Consider the following 16,661-nt stretch of genomic DNA (forward strand, 5'->3'; position numbering starts at 1 on the left):
CTGAATACAATGGACACGTATAAATCCAAGCTCTCAAAATGTTAACGTTCCGTCTGCTTCCTCTCCTGTTACCACAGAAACCAAATGACCGTGATCACAAAGTGAAAATAGCGCTGGGAAATGGCTTACGGGGAGATGTGTGGAAAGAGTTTATCAAGAGATTTGGGGACATTCACATTTATGAGTTCTACGCTTCCACTGAAGGCAATATTGGGTTTTTGAATTATCCGAGAAAAATCGGCGCTGTCGGAAGAGCCAACTACCTACAAAGAGTTAAGTACACTGAAAAATGAACGCAGTGAAGCTGACTTTCAGAATAGAGTCCTTTAAAGCGGTCCCACAATGTAGCGTCCGAACCAGGCCCCATCAGTATCACCAAGAGAACCTTGACCACATCTATGACAGTGGCTTTTCTGAGGTGATCTCATACTCACAGTGACTCATTACTTTTAATATTTGAGACCTGTGTGAAGTCATCCTCCCTTCACTTGAACTCGTGTTTGAGGGGAATTGGAAGGTTACTTTGCTCTGAGTGTATCACATGTTGTGAAATGCAATGGTTTCCCTTTAATTGAGATATGCATAAAAATCGCACGGGGAGCTCTTTATATACACGGGTGTAGGTTCCCAACCTCTTGGCTTTAGATTCAGTTGTTCTGAGATAAGGCCCTGGGTCCTTTGAAAAACCGTGCCGTATTAAGAGCAGCAGCCCAGGCCTTCAAGAGACTTGGGATGTTCTGGTCAACATGTGTGTTCTCATAGGTCCACCAGAAAGATGTATCTTGTTTCTCTCCTCTCTCTCAGCTGTTTTATTGCCTACTGACCCCGAAGCTCTGCTCTCTTGGTGGTCAGTCAGTCATTCTAAGGACAGCCCATGGATGCTGACCCTTCGCTGGCCTGTGCAGTCATTGTCATCGCGCCTCTAACTCTCAGGCAGCCTTTGTCTCCGGGCACTGACCAGTGAAGTAGTCCATGTACTAAGTGCTGTGGCACTGAAGGGCAGACCCCGGTGCCACCACATCCTAGCTGAGTGGCCCCCAGGAAGTCACTTAACATTCCTTAGACTTCAGCTTCCCACCGCATGCAAGCTGAGGGGCCCCAGAAGTTGCTTCCATTCCTGAGGCCTCAATTTCAACATCTTAAAACAGAGATACAAAGAAAAGATTGAGCCCACCGGGTGGCCTGGCCCAAACTTGGCGTTAATGAGGGGAAAGACTTGCTGAGTTATTTGTTGTACAATAACCTTGGACATTAAGACTGCCATTTCTTATACTCTGGTGGGAGCACAGGCATTCCCAGGTCCGAGTACCCTCTCCAACACTGGCACCAACCCCACCCTGTGCAGCTCAGTCCCTGACCTCCAGGCGTGTAATGTCTGGCATGGTAGCCTCTAGCTAGCTGTGTTTAAATATTAAATGCCAATAAAGCAAAGTTTTGAAACCAGTTCGTCATTCACAGTAACGGCTGCCTTGCAAGTGCTCAGCCGGCCCCTGTGAGCAGAGTGTATTTCCACCATCACGAACAAGCCTACTGAGCCACATTGCTCTATACCGGGACGTTAGTGTCGGGCCGGCGTGAACGAGCCCAGCCAGAGAGATGAAGGCTAAACACAAACAAGCTGTCAGTGTTGCTTCTACAACCTCAGAGAGAGGACTCTAATGGAAATTTGTCTTCTACCAAACTTCTGCTTCCGTGTGCAGGGTTTCCGTGAGCATACACTGCTAGCTCTTTTACTTTCTCAGCCGTTGGTTGTCGTATTTTTGTCAGTTTTTGTGCACCAAACAAATTCCTTTAAAAAAAAGAAAGAAAAAAAGAAAAAAAATTTTTAAGTATTAACTACAACCATAAGATTTTTTATACTTTTATTCTTTTGATTTTGGTCTTTCAAGACAGGGTAGTTTTCTGTAGCTTTGGAGCCTGTCCTGGAACTAGCTCTTGTAGACCAGGCTGGCCTCGAACTCACAGAGATCCGCCTGCCTCTGCCTCCCAAGTTCTGAGATTAAAGGCGTGCGCCACTACTGCCCAGCTGATTTTTGATATTCTTATAAATTCAGTCAGTGTGCTTTCATTGTCCAAAAATGGCACTTGGGGGTTTTGTTTTGTTTTTTGAAACAGGGTTTCTCTGTGTAGCCCTGGCTGTCCTGGAACTCAGTCTGTAGACCAGGCTGGATGCCTAGCACCACTTGGTTTTAATGAAGCTGAATTTGAAGCTGGCACAGTAAACATGGCTGGCCATTGTAGCTGATCACTGTTGTACTTTCTGATCTCCTTGAGTAGGGAAAATAATATGCTTAGTATTATGATGGTATAAGTGTCAAACTGTGTCTTAACATAGAGTTGGGGGGGGTTGTGCTTTAAATTTGGTTTTAGTTTTGTAGTACAGAGATTGAACCCAAGGCCTTGCACATGCTCAACAAGTATTTGCCACTAAGCCATGGCCCAGCCCTTTTAGAAGCTTTTATTTTAGGATAAACTCTTAATAAGTTTCCCATACTAGCTTCAACTTGTGATCCTCCTGCTTCAGCACCCCACATACACACACAAGCCATGTAGCTAGGATTACAGGTATGTACCACCACACCTAGCTCTGATAACTTTTTAATAACTTTATAGTCATGCCTGAAATAATTTTTGCTTTGATTCTTAAATGTAATGAATAATGTGTCCCTGGGGATGAGGGGGCCAGGATCGAATGGTAATATATTAATACATTATCAGACATGACTTTAAACCCATTTTTAATCTGCCTACCAAAAGATATGCATGAGAATGATCCTAACAGTTTTATTTATAATCGACCAAAATTATAAATAATCCAAATACTCATTAAAAATACCCATCAACAGAATAAAGTGTAGTATATTTATACAAGGGAAAGTTGAATGTAAATGAAAATGGGCTGGAGATGATGCCCAGAAGTAGGGTGCGTTCATGGCTTGTGCAAGGTCTGGGCTCTGTCTCTGGTACCATCCATAGCAACATCACTGAGAAGAGCAGCAACATGGGCTGCTGATGTACACAGACATAGTAACTAGAATAAGACAGGCATGCCCACAGTTACTTGTCGAGTTTTAAGTTAATAGGGAGAGATAGAAATCAAAATGGTGATTGACTACACAGAAGGGGACAGAAAGCAACTTCTTCAGTAAAGTGGAAATGTTTTATATCTAGGTCTGGGTGGTTATTACAGATGCAAAAATCCCACCCGTGTTATGCACTGAAGATACGTGTAATGTATCCTTTCTCCACTTTTTATGATAAAGTAAGCATAGAAAAGCTGCAAAGCTCAGTTGATGTACTCAATTGATGTTTTTTAACTTTGGCAGAAAGTTGTAACGTATGAGCTGATTAAATACGATGTGGAGAAAGATGAACCCATCCGTGACGCAAATGGATATTGCATCAAAGTCCCCAAAGGTAATGTGGACTTTTTATGCAATTAACGGTACACAAAATTATCCTGACTAAGCAACATTTCAGAGATACCATAGTATTACCAGCAGGTACATTTTGTTAAAATTAGCAAGGGAAGATTTTTATTGACGTATTCTAAAAATACATATGTAAATTACAGAAGGCACTGGCTTATCATAACATATAATTATACTTTTAAGCTAGTTGGACACCTTGCTTGTGAGGTACTTTGTGGAAAGGTCTAGACAGCTCTGGGTGAACATTATCTTATGCTTTTACCCACTATGCATTTGTCTAGTCATGTATAGGAATCATTATTGAGTAAAAGATAGCAATAGGGAATTACAACTAGGTGGCCATGCAGAATAAGGTTTGATATATGTGTCCGTGACATGCATGCACACACACACATGATCTGTATCTGTGCCTTTTCTTGCTGCTGTGGCCAGACACCAGACAGGAAGCATCTTAGGGGAGGAAGGGCTTAGTTGGAAAGGCATAGTCCACCACGCTGGCGAAGGCATAATGGCAGGACTCTAAGGCGGTCACGTGGCATAGGCAGTGAGAAAGCAGAGCACAGACAGGAAATGGAACCCTGCAGCGAGGCTCTACTTCGTAGAGGGTTCACAGCCTTCCAAATGAGCATCACCGGCTGGGGACCAAGTTCAAACGCACAAACCTACGGGGGACATGGCACTTTTAAACCACAGTATGTCATTTAAGAAGATGGATATAAGAAATGACACTTCCTACAGCCAGCTTCTTGTCAGTAAGGATGATGATAAAATGTGCTTATCTCTTCACAAAAAATAAATAACAATGTACTCTCTTCTGTCTCAGGTGAGGTGGGACTCTTTATTTGCAAAATCACAGAACTTACGCCTTTTCACGGCTATGCTGGCGGAAAGTCGCAGACAGAGAAGAAAAAACTCAGGGATGTCTTTAAGAAAGGAGACCTCTATTACAACAGTGGAGACCTCCTAATGATTGATCGTGAAAATTTCGTCTATTTTCATGACAGAGTTGGAGATACATTCCGGTTGGTTTCTCTCAATTACTGAGCCCAAAACAAATGCATGCGCACTTTGGCCTATTCTTGAGTTGAAATCAGATGCCACTTTCCCACGGTGTTTCAGCTCTGCCCGTCTCTTGTGTGCCATTTGTCTCCTATATTCCCAGAGAATAGGGAGTGAACATAAAGCATCTCTCTACAACACGAATAAACATAAAGGCAGGACATCTCTTCCTTGTCTCCAGGGCCCGAAGTGCACCCTGCTACCACTCGCGTGTCCTGCATGATTTAGTGGATGCACTTGGGGTAGCCAGGGATTTCCCCCTATTTCTAATCAAACAGCTTTTTTGCTTTGAGACTAAAACAAGTGCAAATTAACATGAAGTTGATTGGGTTGAAAAGGTTCAGAACCTTTTCCCCCTCCCTTCCTTCTGTCCTCCATCTCCATCCAATGGTTTCCCAGGCTAGCATAAGGACGTTTGGAAGTCTTCTTGGTAAATGGTGAAGTGACCTTCCAGCAATAGCTCAGTCCTCCAGCTGATAGCAGAGGCGTCCTGCGTGTGTGGATTCCCTGAGAAAGGAACTCTCCATACATCACTGAATACCGTGTCTGATATGGGTTACCACCCTTGAGTAACTCCAGGTGTGAACTTTGGCTTACTCACCAAATTGAGGCTGACTCACCCTCCTTAAGAAGTTACTTCGAGACGCTGGAGAGATGGCTAGTATAGTGCTTGCCTGCCAAGTACCAGGACCAGAGTTCAGTGCCCAGAACCCACATTTACAAACCTGGGCCTTAACGCTGCATGTCTGTACTCTAACCCCCGGGGAGGCAGAAACAGGCAGATCCCTGAGCCTACTGGGCAGTTAGCCACCCTAGCCAACACATTGAGCTCCATGCTAATGAAAAGAGATCTTGCCTTTTTGAAAGAGTGGACAGTACCTGAAAATAAACACTCAAGGGGTCTCCTCTGGCCTCCACACACACTTAAACACACACACGCATGCACACATACATGAAGGTACACACACAAAGATACTTTTGAGAAACCTAAAGGGTATTTTTATAAAACCCCTAATTCCTAATTAAATGAAAAATAGCACCTGGCTAGACCTTAACATTACAATCTTTATGTAATAAAACTGTGATTTTTTTTCTTTTCAAATAAAAGCTTTGCTTTTGTGAGAACTTGAAATACAACTATGAAATTCTGCCAAATAGAAGTTTACTGACTGAATTAAATAAGATGTTAAAGGGAAAAAGTGAGAGACCTAAACAAAGCTAACCGAAGTTGAGATTATTTCTGGCATCTAGTAACTTTCTTAGCCACGTCTGGATTTCATGTTCAAACACAATGGTATCGATGGCGTTTTGTGTGACAAGATTGAAATTCCACATTCTGTTAGCTAGGTCTATACCCTTTTGCTGCCAACGGAATGCCACAAGTGAGCTGGGGGTCTTAGGGGACCAGTATGGGAATGCCAGCATCTCACCGTGGTCTAAAAGAAACACTGACCACAAAGCAAGCGTGGCCTGAGCTAACCCTTCCTTTTTCTCCCAGGTGGAAAGGAGAGAACGTAGCTACCACTGAAGTTGCTGACATCGTAGGACTGGTTGACTTTGTTGAGGAAGTGAATGTTTATGGCGTGCCCGTGCCAGGTAGGTAAAAGGCACCACAGATCTGTCTGAACCCACGCAGACACTGGGTAGAGTCACAGTAGCAGGCCACAGTAAGTCTTGCTTTCTCCCACTGCCTGGAGACTGAAGCCGCTGTCAATCCCCAGGGGTCAGGGCGTTTCTCTCTGCACCAGGCACCATTGTCAAAGTAATTCAGTGCCCCTGATGTTGGGCCTGCCTCTGTGCTTTAACGGCTGCTTCATTTAGGGTTCTTAGGCAAAGGAGGTCTCCTGTTTTCCAGGCCTCTGGTTGGCACGCTTTGGGAGCTTGAGGGCTGTGAAGTGGTGAATTGCCTCTGAAGAGAAGGCGCAAGGAGGAACAAAAACAACTGGGAAGGGGGCAAACCGTGTTCAGCCTCTTCTTGTAGAGCAGGTTCCTAAGACCAGACCAGACCCTGAATTTCAGCATCATCACTGAGTGGAGGCCCTGAGGTATACCAGCCGGGTGGGAGGAAGCCTGACTCCAACACCTGCTGGCTGTTTCAAAAGTCCCTCAAACAAGAAATAACACTGGCCTTGCAGCTGAAATTGTCAGAGCTAATTTCATAAATACCAAATATATTCGTTCAAATGCATAGTAGAGTTAATTATCAGTCATTTTAATTGTAGATATTAGAGAGGATCAAATTCTCCCAGTCAGTGCCCAAACATAAGGTGTCGAGCTCTTATTGTCCCAAAAACTGAGTGTTTGGGATTCTCGTCATTTATTCAAAGTAGAAATCCAAAGCCCCCTTCCCTGCACACTGACGGTGCCAAACACCGTGTGACAAAACTTTCCCCGGGAGATGCAACAAGCATTTCTGCTCACCCCATCAGGGAACCCCTGAGAGACCAAATTCCCATGCCACCAAAATCCAACCTGGTGAACCAATGAGTTTTACTGAGGTTACTTATAGGAATCTGGGGGAGGGGTTGCTTAGAGGAACAGAAATGACTCAGAGACAGCTGCATCGCCAAGGCCCACCCCAGCACAGGTTCCAGCTCACCACGCTGGAAACCTGGAGCAACTACGCAGCCTACAGGCAGCCCAAGGGGTCAGAGAGGGTCCTTTGCTGGGAACTCGGTTGGTCTAAACCGAGTCCAGGCAGCCCAGCTGGTTTTTGCTTCTTTTGCCTGAGTCTTTGCAGTTGGTGTGTCTAAGAGTGACTCTCGGCTGTCTTTATTGCTTACTCTGTCAGGGCCGGAAGTTCCTGAACCTAGTTTAAGTTGTTCACCTTGCTACAGCATTTTATTTGTTTGTGTGAAAGTTGTTTTTATTTCCGTGAAAGTCCATATTACATGTAAAGTCCATGTTACATGTAAAGTCCATGTTACATGTAAAGTCCGTGTTACATGTAAAGTACATGTTACATGTAAAGTACATGTTACATGTAAAGTACATATTGCATTGAAGTCCATATTACATATAAAGCGTAGTCTCCCTACATCTCACTTTCCCTTTCTCATCTGCCTGCCACCCAGATTTCTAGGTCCATGTCGTATATGCATACATGATTTTATATATAATCTGTAAAATCCAAGAACCACAAATGAGAGAAAATACCTTGCAGGTGCCCTCTTGAAGCTGACTTAATTCCCTTAGTGTAACCACCTCCAGTTTGTCCATCTCCCTGCAGATGCCCTAGGCTCAGTCTTCATTAGAAAATTATCCCATCAGGTGTACATACCCCACTTTCTTATTCACTTGGGTTGTTTCCATGCCTTCGCTGCCGTGACCACGCTGTAACAGCACTGATGTGCAAGTGTCTCTCAGCATTGGAGTCCTTTGGCTAAACCCCCAGTCGCAGGCTAGCCGGGTCACATGTTAGATCTGCTTCTACTTTTGCTCAAGAAACCACCGTACTGATTTCCATAGTAGGTGGGCTGATTTCCATTCCCATCAGCTGCAGGGCGGGCATTTTTCTTCCCTGCTTCCCTGTGGTCATGTGACAGTGATGGATAGCAAGCATAGCCACATCTCAGGTCACAGAGACGACAGCTGATCTGGAGGGACCCTTAGCTGAGGTGACATAAGGGTCCAGGTCACAGTTGTCAGCCACCGTGACACCGGAGGCTGTGACCGCCCCCACTTAGAGTGGGGGGTATGCTTCTAAGTGCTAAATCTTAAAACTCTTCTTAAGGAGCCGAGAAATTCTGGAACGTGAATTGAAAGCCCAGCATCCCTCAAAGAGGAGTCTCAGGTCATCATAGCTGAAAACTTGCTAAAATCGAAGTGTGTCAGGCCCACCCAGATGTTGCTGGATGGGTGGGCTCAGGAAGCAGTGCATGTTTAAGTCCCTCTGGTGACTTTTAATAACCCTAGGCTAGGGGTGTGGCTCAGTGGCTGAGCGCTTGCCTAGCCCGGAGTTTGATCCCCAGCTCCTCCCCCGACAACACACACACACATTCAAATCTGATTTAGACACCATGAAAATATCCTAGAATATATGCTAATTGGCCAACATTGTGACTATACAAAACACCACTGAAGTGTTAAAAATGATGAATTTCATATTTTACACAGTTCACAAACAATGCAGGCATGGTGGTGCACGTTTGTGACCTCAGCACGCAGTAGGCTGAAGTGTCAGTCCCTTCAAGGTCAGCCAAAGCTTTGTAGTGCGTTCCAGACCAGCCTGGACTATAGAGTGAGATCCAATCTTAAAACAAAAAGTACAAACAACGAAAGTCCCACTGAAGTATGAAAGGCGCTGATGTGACCAATCTCACAGTCACCTGGGGAATTTGGAAATCCCAGTGCTAACCCATCAGAACGTCTAGAATTGGGATCTAGAATCTGCTGAGTGGGCCTGTCTGTTCGGGGTGGCAGTCACTGCGTAGAAGCAAGAGGCCCTCCCTGGACAGTCAGAACAAGGAACAGCTGTGTTCAGCAACCCATCCTAAACAGTTTGATGATCAGGAAGAGGACATCAGCCCAGAAACTGTGGTAGCCAGAGGGACCGACCATCAGATGGGCTTGTTTCCACAGCTGGGCGGCCATCAGCTGGGCAGCTATGAAGGACCCCTTTTGGTTTGTTTTGGTTTGGTTTTCTGTACGGCATTTCTCTGTATAACAGCCCTGGCTGTCCTGGAACTAGCTCTTTAGACCAGGCTGGCCTGAAACTCAAAGATCCACCTGCCTCTACCAGCCTCTGAATACTGGGATTAAAGACATGGGCTGCTGCCACCACCACCCAGCTCGAGGGACCCCTTTTTAAAAAGAGTCTGGCACCCTGCCCTCCTTCTTCAGGTCAGAGAGAAACAAATAAGCAAGTGCCTCTTTCTTTAAAATAAATTAAATAAATTAATAAATAAGTCCTTTCGGGGTTTTTTTTTTCTGGCCTTCTTTAGGCAAACGTAGGTAAACATACATCACCATGGGAGAGATTTCAAATGCTGGAGCCCAGGTGACCAAGACTGGCTCCTTCCTCTCTGATTACAGCTAAGTAGTTCAGGGAAGTGGACCCGGACTCCCACTGGGTCTGCTGGATCAGGTAGAAAATATATTAATCCCTAATTACCACTGTCCTCACAAGCAAACAATAGTAATTGTTCTAATCACCTCTCCACTAACAGCCCTGCCATGGAGCGCAGTTTTCTCTGTGCAGCGTAGGTTCCCTTGAGAGGACTGGGCAAAATGGAAGGACACACAGCAGCTTACCCTGCGCCTGTCTTCAGCCTTCTGCCCTGCGGCCTCCCTGAAATACAGAGAAGAAAAGCTGTTTGGAACTTTGAGTGAACACCTAAGTCTCAAAGGCGGTATTTGTGCCCTCAGCCCCACAGAACCAGCATTGCAAACCAAATGGCAAAGCCAGCTCAGCTATTCACAACGGCGAAACAAAACCTTTCGCTGGAATCAAAAAATAAAGCAGACAAACAAAACATTCCCTTTAGCCACCAGTTCAGCTGGTATCCTACAGGGCTCTGTGTAGCTCGCTAAGAAGAATAGGGACGGCCGCAAGCACGGGAGTCCAAGCCAACCCACCTGGATCAGTCTCTGATGCCCCCTGGTCCTTGCTGTGTGACCTCGGATGAGTTCTTGAATGCCTTTAAATCTCGGTTTCCTCATCCTGGAAATGATGGGGTCACATCTGCCCCTCTTCATAAGGTCGTTGCTATGGTTAAATGAGGATACACCGAGTATAGGCCATGGCAACTATTAAAGAGTCAGCTTAGGTCTATTATTAGTTTTATTACTTAATTATTGGTTAACATTCCTAGTACACATGCGATCGTCATAGAATAATTGTGGGCCTATGTGTTTGAAATGAATATTAGAACTATTCAAAAGGAACCTAGTGTTTGTTATGGTTGAGCTGGCAGAGTCTTGTGAACAAAACTGCCGGCTAATGTCTTCTCACCCTCTTTCCAGGCCATGAGGGTCGAGTTGGGATGGCCTCGATCAAGATAAAAGAAAACTATGAGTTCAACGGAAAGAAACTCTTTCAGCATATCTCAGAGTACCTGCCGAGCTACGCAAGGCCTCGGTTCCTGAGATTACAGGTGAGAAGACGGACCAAGTTCCATTCTCTCCCAGGCACTGCTTAGGGACCTGACCCTTTCCTCCCTCCATGGTGACCAGGTTTGCCAAATTTTATCACAGTCACAGGACAGAGTTCAGTAAGAACAGGAAAACACCAGAAAGAGAGCACACAGAAATCCCATCTCAATCTCTTCCCCCACTAAAACAACAGCCCAGTTTATTAACCTGGAACCTTAGCAGATAACAAAATCAGTGTTTGATGTGATACCAAAGACACTTCAAACAGAAATTATCCAGCCCTCCCATTTCAGGTTCACTTTTCTTGCTTTCTGTGCTAGGCAAGCACTCTGCCACTGAGATACGTCCACTCCCATATTGTTTCTAATTCTGAAGAATACAAAATCTGCTGGACCCTACCCCTTTCTATGGGGGGATTTTAACTGAGCATCAGTAGTGACTTGGAAGTGTTAAACTGTCGCTGGGCAGTTCAGTCTTCTGTTATGTACTTTGAGCCCCGTGGTTATGTAACTGAGGTCCTGACAAAGTCTTAGGGTCCTGAGTAGTGCGGAGTTGCAAAGGCTACTTCTGTTGAACATATCAAGGGCTGGCATCTGCTTTGCATGCAGATGGCAAAGACAGAAACATGAACGTCTTCAGACGTGTCTCATAATGTTGAAGGGAGCCTTTAACTTTATTTTTATGTGCATTGGAGTTTTGCCTGCAATGTATGTATGTGTGAGGATGCCAGATCCCCTGGAACTGGGGTTACATACAGACAGTTGTGAGCTATCATGTGGGTGCTGGGAATTGAACCTGGGTCCTCTGGAAGAGCAGTCAGTGCTCTTAACCGCTGAGCCATCTCTCCAGCCCTGAAGGGAGTCTTTAGCCTAGCAGATAGATGGACTGGGAAAACAGAATCTCCTGTATATAAATGACCCCTCTCCTGCTTCCATGACTGCCAGGATGGCCCACCTTACCCTGATTCCACCACAGCCAGAATGGCTCACCTTACCAGCGCTCCCTCTACTCAGAGTCTGCATTCTGTTGCTCTTCACCCCACACGAATCTTCTAAGGTTCTCAGTCAGTGCTTTTCAACCTTCCTGTGACCCTGTAATACAGTTCCTCATGTTGTGGTGACCCCACCCATAAAATTATTTTCTTTGCTACTTCACAGCTGTAATTCTGCTACTGTTGTGAACTGTAATGTATGTATCTGATATGCAGACTCTCTGATATGCGGCCCTTGTGGGGATCTCACCCCACTGGTTGAGAACCACTGCGCTAAGGAACTAAAACAGATCCCTCACATCTGCCCCCTCCCCGTGCAGAGCTTCTGCAAAATGGCAGTGTGGACGCACATCCATCAGCTCTCATGACAAAAAGCCAGCCTGCTGCCAACCCCCACCGTCTCCGCCCTAACCCTGTATCCTAGCTTACTCTAAAGCACAACTAACGTGTGGGTTGTCTGACCTTTTCCAGGATACCATTGAGATCACTGGGACTTTTAAACACCGCAAAGTGACCCTGATGGAAGAGGGCTTTAATCCCACAGTCATCAAGGATGCCTTGTATTTCATGGATGACACAGCAAAAACATATGTACCCATGACTGAGGACATATACAATGCCATAAGAGATAAAACTCTAAAGCTCTGAACATTCCCAGGAAGAAACTCAATAGACCTAGCGTAGCCACTTGATATAATTCAACGTTAATTTGATTGAAGATTATAAGGTGCAATTTTTTAGGAAATTATTCATTAAAAAGAAGGACAGGTTTTTTTTTTAATTACACCTGAACCTTTGCAAGTAAAAAGATTTAAAGACAATTATTTTTCACCGACACCTGCCATTTGTCCTTGCAAACTAAACTTTTTGCAGAGAGGGCCTTATTTTTTTAAATACATAATAAACTATATTAACACTAACATGAAATATTGCGGTCTCTTATGGTTCTTTCTCTGTTCTAAATGAAAATTCCACACCTGTTATTCCAAAGCAGAGAGTGCCATTGGCCACAGGTGTCCTGTTCATCTTGATTTAAAAAAAAAATAGCAAAGGAAAAGGAAGACGGGCCAGCAATAAATAACACAAAGGGAATCCGGCTCCAGAGTAAGGAGCCCGCCTTCCCCTTATATGTTCATCCCAGCCACTGTGCAGACAGTAGCCAAAGCTAGAAATGTCAGCTTGGTCCTTAAGTGTACTATCTTAGTTACTTTTCTACTGCTGAAACAAAACGCCATGGTCAAGTCAACTTAGAAAAGGAAGCATTTCATTTGGAGGCTCAGAGTTCCAGAGGGTTGGGGTCTGTAAGCATCGAGGTGGGAGTCAGGCAGGAGGCCAAGAAGGCTGAGTGCTGGACCTGTAGCTGAGAGCTCACCTATGATCTATAAGCATGAAACAGAGAACTAACAAAGAATGGAAGGGGAATTTTTCGTTCTCATTCAAACCACCACAGGTGCCTAAGCCTGGTGTATCCTAATTCCACACTTCAAAGATGTTCAATAAGTACTTTTTAGCTACTTCAAAATACCAACTGATTTTGAGGCAGGGTCTCACTGTGTAGCCCAAGTCATCCTCAATTTCATCATCCTCCTGCCTTAGCCTCCTTATGGCTGGGATCACAGACACGCACCACCAGGCCCAGCTCGAAACCCAGATCCTTTGGCTGTGATCACCTCCAATATTTCGAAGCTTCCAAACATCTCAAAGGAAAGGCAGAGATGGAGCAGAAAAGCCTGGCTGTCCAAGGGCCATCCCAGGCTCACACGCACCTGGGGCTCTGCCTTACATCTCCCAGCTGGAAATTCTGCAGTCTCCTGAGCATGCGTCTGTCCACGGATATGAAGTCATTGGCCCAGGAGGGTTTGGGACTCTGTGAGGAGCTCTTTGTCCCCAGGCTGACCTGCCTTCCTTCCTGTGTGCAACTCCTTCATTGCCACAGGTCCCAACTGTGACAGTCCCAGAAGCAGGTCCTTAGTGATGCCCTCAGGATGTGTCCTTAACCTTACTCAGTGCATCAAGGGCCCTGGTTCTTCATCCAAATATTGAGACCGGGTCACTGAGCCTGCTTAGAGGAAGCAGAGATTTCCTTCTGGAGGACATCCCCAAATGGCCAGGAGCTGTACCCGGGAATCCTGAATAACAAAAAGAAGAGTAGCCACCCTTGCCCTAATATGCTACTAAAAATAATGTTAGCAACTTCTCTAGTACTCTCTCCGCTCTTGTTTTTAGATGTATTGATTTTTTTATTTGGATGGGTATTTCACCTGCTTGTATGTATGTGTACCACGTGTGTGCCTGCTGCTCGAGGAGGTAGGAAGAGAGAGTCTGATCCTCTGGAACTGGAGTTATGATGGCTGTGAGCCACCATGTGGGTGCTGGGAACTGAACCCAGGTCCTCAGCAAGAGCAACAAGTGCTCTGAATGCCTGAGCCGTTGTCTCTCCAGCCCCTCTCTCCACGCTTACGGGTGACTTCTAGAGAAGTCTTGTGGCTCAGATCACTGCCTCTATTATGTCTAGCAGTACACATTTCCTGAGCATTTACTATGCATAAGGGGCTCCAGGACTGTCAATTAGAATGAATATCTTACATCTTCGTGCATTTTCCCAATAATTTGGAATTGATTGTTGCTATTTGTCAGCACCTGGAAATTTTTGCAAAATCCTGCCCTTGCTTGATTGATCCACCAGTGAGAATTTTAACCCAAGACTATTTTTGAGAGTTTTATGTTATGGAATCCTATCAGAGTAAACCAGGCTGTCAGCAAAGGCAAGTCAGAGTGATGATGCCACTCTCTGTCATGAGGGGCATCTTTTCGGGTAACAGGATACCACCTGTCCCCTTAGAACTCCTGCAACTTCAGCCTGTTGGGCTCTGACCTCCCCAACCCACTCTTTAGATTTAGATTACCCAGTTAGAAAGTAAGAGCTGATGTCCTCAGACCCCTGCCCACTGAGCCTCCCCAGCCTCCCACTTCCCCAAGAATCCCTCACTCAGCCCAAGTACTACAGCTCCACTGTGTGGGTGGAGGCACCAGACAATGACCTCAACCTCCGGGTTGGATGGGTAAGCCATCACCTGTGAGAGATAACCAGGTTTAAAGACTAGTCTTCCTCCTTTTATAAGGCCAGAACCATGCCTATACGTGCTGTGTTAGTAGCCCTGAAAGACCAGCTCTCAAGGCTACCCCCAGGGTTTGAAAAAAAAAAAGCTCCACAGCATAGCAAGAACTAAACTTAAGGTTTTTCTATCTGAAGGGTACGGAATAAGTTCACACATGTGCTGTTCAGGTCATGTTCTTTATTTTTCTGTTCTCTAATTTTCTTCTATGTTCTAATTCTTTCTAGGTCTCCTTTGTTTCAATTCTCTGTTCCAATTCTCCCTGCTTCTTTGTCCACCTGGCTGAAATACATTTTTTTACAGTACGCTTGAGGCCATAAGAAAAAAGTTATAAGAGTTCCATCCTGTTGGTCACAGCACATTCCTTGAGTAAATGATAAGGTATTGAGCCATTTGCCATGGCAACACAAGGTTTCAAGGTTCCAGGCATAAGACTGTGACCAGAAGCTGGAGGCACAGTGCCCAGGTGACACAAGCTACAGAGAGATCTGCAGAGAGAGTCAGGTCTTATCAGTCAGACTAGGCAAGCAAAGAATTAGCCTGATTTTTAAGTTGCTTTGTGTTAATAACCTTGGTAGACATTTGCAACTCTGACCTTGTGCATATCTGTAAAGTTTTTAACTTATGATCCATATACAGAAACATTTAGTCTAGTTTGAAGTTGCTCTGAGGTAAAAACAAGCTAATTGTGTGTAGCTTGTCTTAGACTGAGAAGATATTGTTGTTTTCTTGTGTTAGTCTGAGTAAAAAGAACAAAGCAGGCTTACAAGTGTCTTACAGTTTTCATGAGGCAATAGATCTAGTTATGAAGTATATCCTAGAGTATTTTCTATATATCAAAATTATACAGTGAATGAGAAGTCATCTTCCTGACCATCCACAGATATATGTGCCCATAAGATTGAGATGCAATCATGAGATTACACATACATATCATATGAAATTATACACTACAATGTAGGTATTGGGGAAACACCATAGCTGCTTTAGGAAATGTAACATTACAGACAGGAGCAACCATTTCCAGAGTCACTGGTCCCATAGACCTTGCCTGGATGGGTTCTCCTCCCTCAGAGAATCACTCCTCTGGTGGGTTGACGTCTGAACACTAGTTGTCACCTGCTGCAACTCCCACAGCCTCCAACGTCTCTGCAACCACCATGGCCCCAGAGTTTCAATCTGTGAGAAGCAAGAAGAAAGTCCAGTTCAACATGACTCAGTAGTCAGTGTTAGTTCAAACTTTGAGAGTCTGACACCTAGCAATTTGTTTCAGGCATATTTAAATACAGTATAATTTGAGAAAAGGTTTCTTGATATAATACAGTCCCGTGTGCACAAGAAAGCTTAAGGCATAACTACATCAAAATTCTTTGTAAAAGTACATGAGACATCTTCCAAAAAGATGGGTTCTATAGATTGATTACATGTGACATCTTAAGGATCTGGTGTGATTTCAGTCATATAAATAAGAGAAAAGTGGGGGCTGGAGAGATGGCTCAGTGGTTAAGAGCATTGCCTGCTCTTCCAAAGGTCCTGAGTTCAATTCCTGGCAACCACATGGTGGCTCACAACCATCTGGAATGAGGTCTGGTGCCCTCTTCTGGCCTGCAGACATACACACAGACAGAATATTGTATACATAATAAATAAATATTTAAAAAAAGACAAAAGTCACCAGGCTATTAAGCATCTCTGCTCCCAGCCTTCTGGGTGGAAAACAGATTATACATCCCTCTCTTTGAAAATACAGCCCTGCATGGTTAACATTCCTGGTTTCCCTAGTGCTTATCTGTGAGACCAAGGACTTCCGTGCCTCCTACACAAATAACATCTAATTCACCCTCTTCAGGGCTCGGGGAACATGGTGGAAGAAAGAGCAGAAAGAGTTTAAGAGTCACAGGAAAGGATGAAACATGGTGGAACAGCTCTCTTCCAGACATGACAAGCTCACTGCATCCATGAAATGAACTC

The 16,661-nt window shown here is 44.8% G+C and overlaps 1 protein-coding gene across 1 annotated transcript in view; it reads left to right on the forward strand.

Annotated features, from left to right (window-relative positions):
• Nucleotides 1-12,497, forward strand: part of Slc27a2 (solute carrier family 27 member 2) — a 32,232-nt gene extending 19,735 nt beyond the window's left edge. Inside the window, exons 5-10 of the mRNA XM_075962048.1 lie at nt 78-272; nt 3,327-3,417; nt 4,255-4,453; nt 5,989-6,086; nt 10,455-10,585; nt 12,046-12,497. Coding sequence (XP_075818163.1) covers nt 78-272; nt 3,327-3,417; nt 4,255-4,453; nt 5,989-6,086; nt 10,455-10,585; nt 12,046-12,222 — 891 coding nt within the window. The 3' untranslated portion in view covers nt 12,223-12,497. The remainder of the gene's footprint in view (nt 1-77; nt 273-3,326; nt 3,418-4,254; nt 4,454-5,988; nt 6,087-10,454; nt 10,586-12,045) is intronic.
• The last annotated feature ends 4,164 nt before the right edge of the window (nt 12,498-16,661 follow it).

The sequence above is a fragment of the Microtus pennsylvanicus genome, chromosome 2, assembly GCF_037038515.1.
Source record: "Microtus pennsylvanicus isolate mMicPen1 chromosome 2, mMicPen1.hap1, whole genome shotgun sequence".
In the NCBI taxonomy this organism is placed as follows: Eukaryota; Metazoa; Chordata; class Mammalia; order Rodentia; family Cricetidae; genus Microtus; species Microtus pennsylvanicus.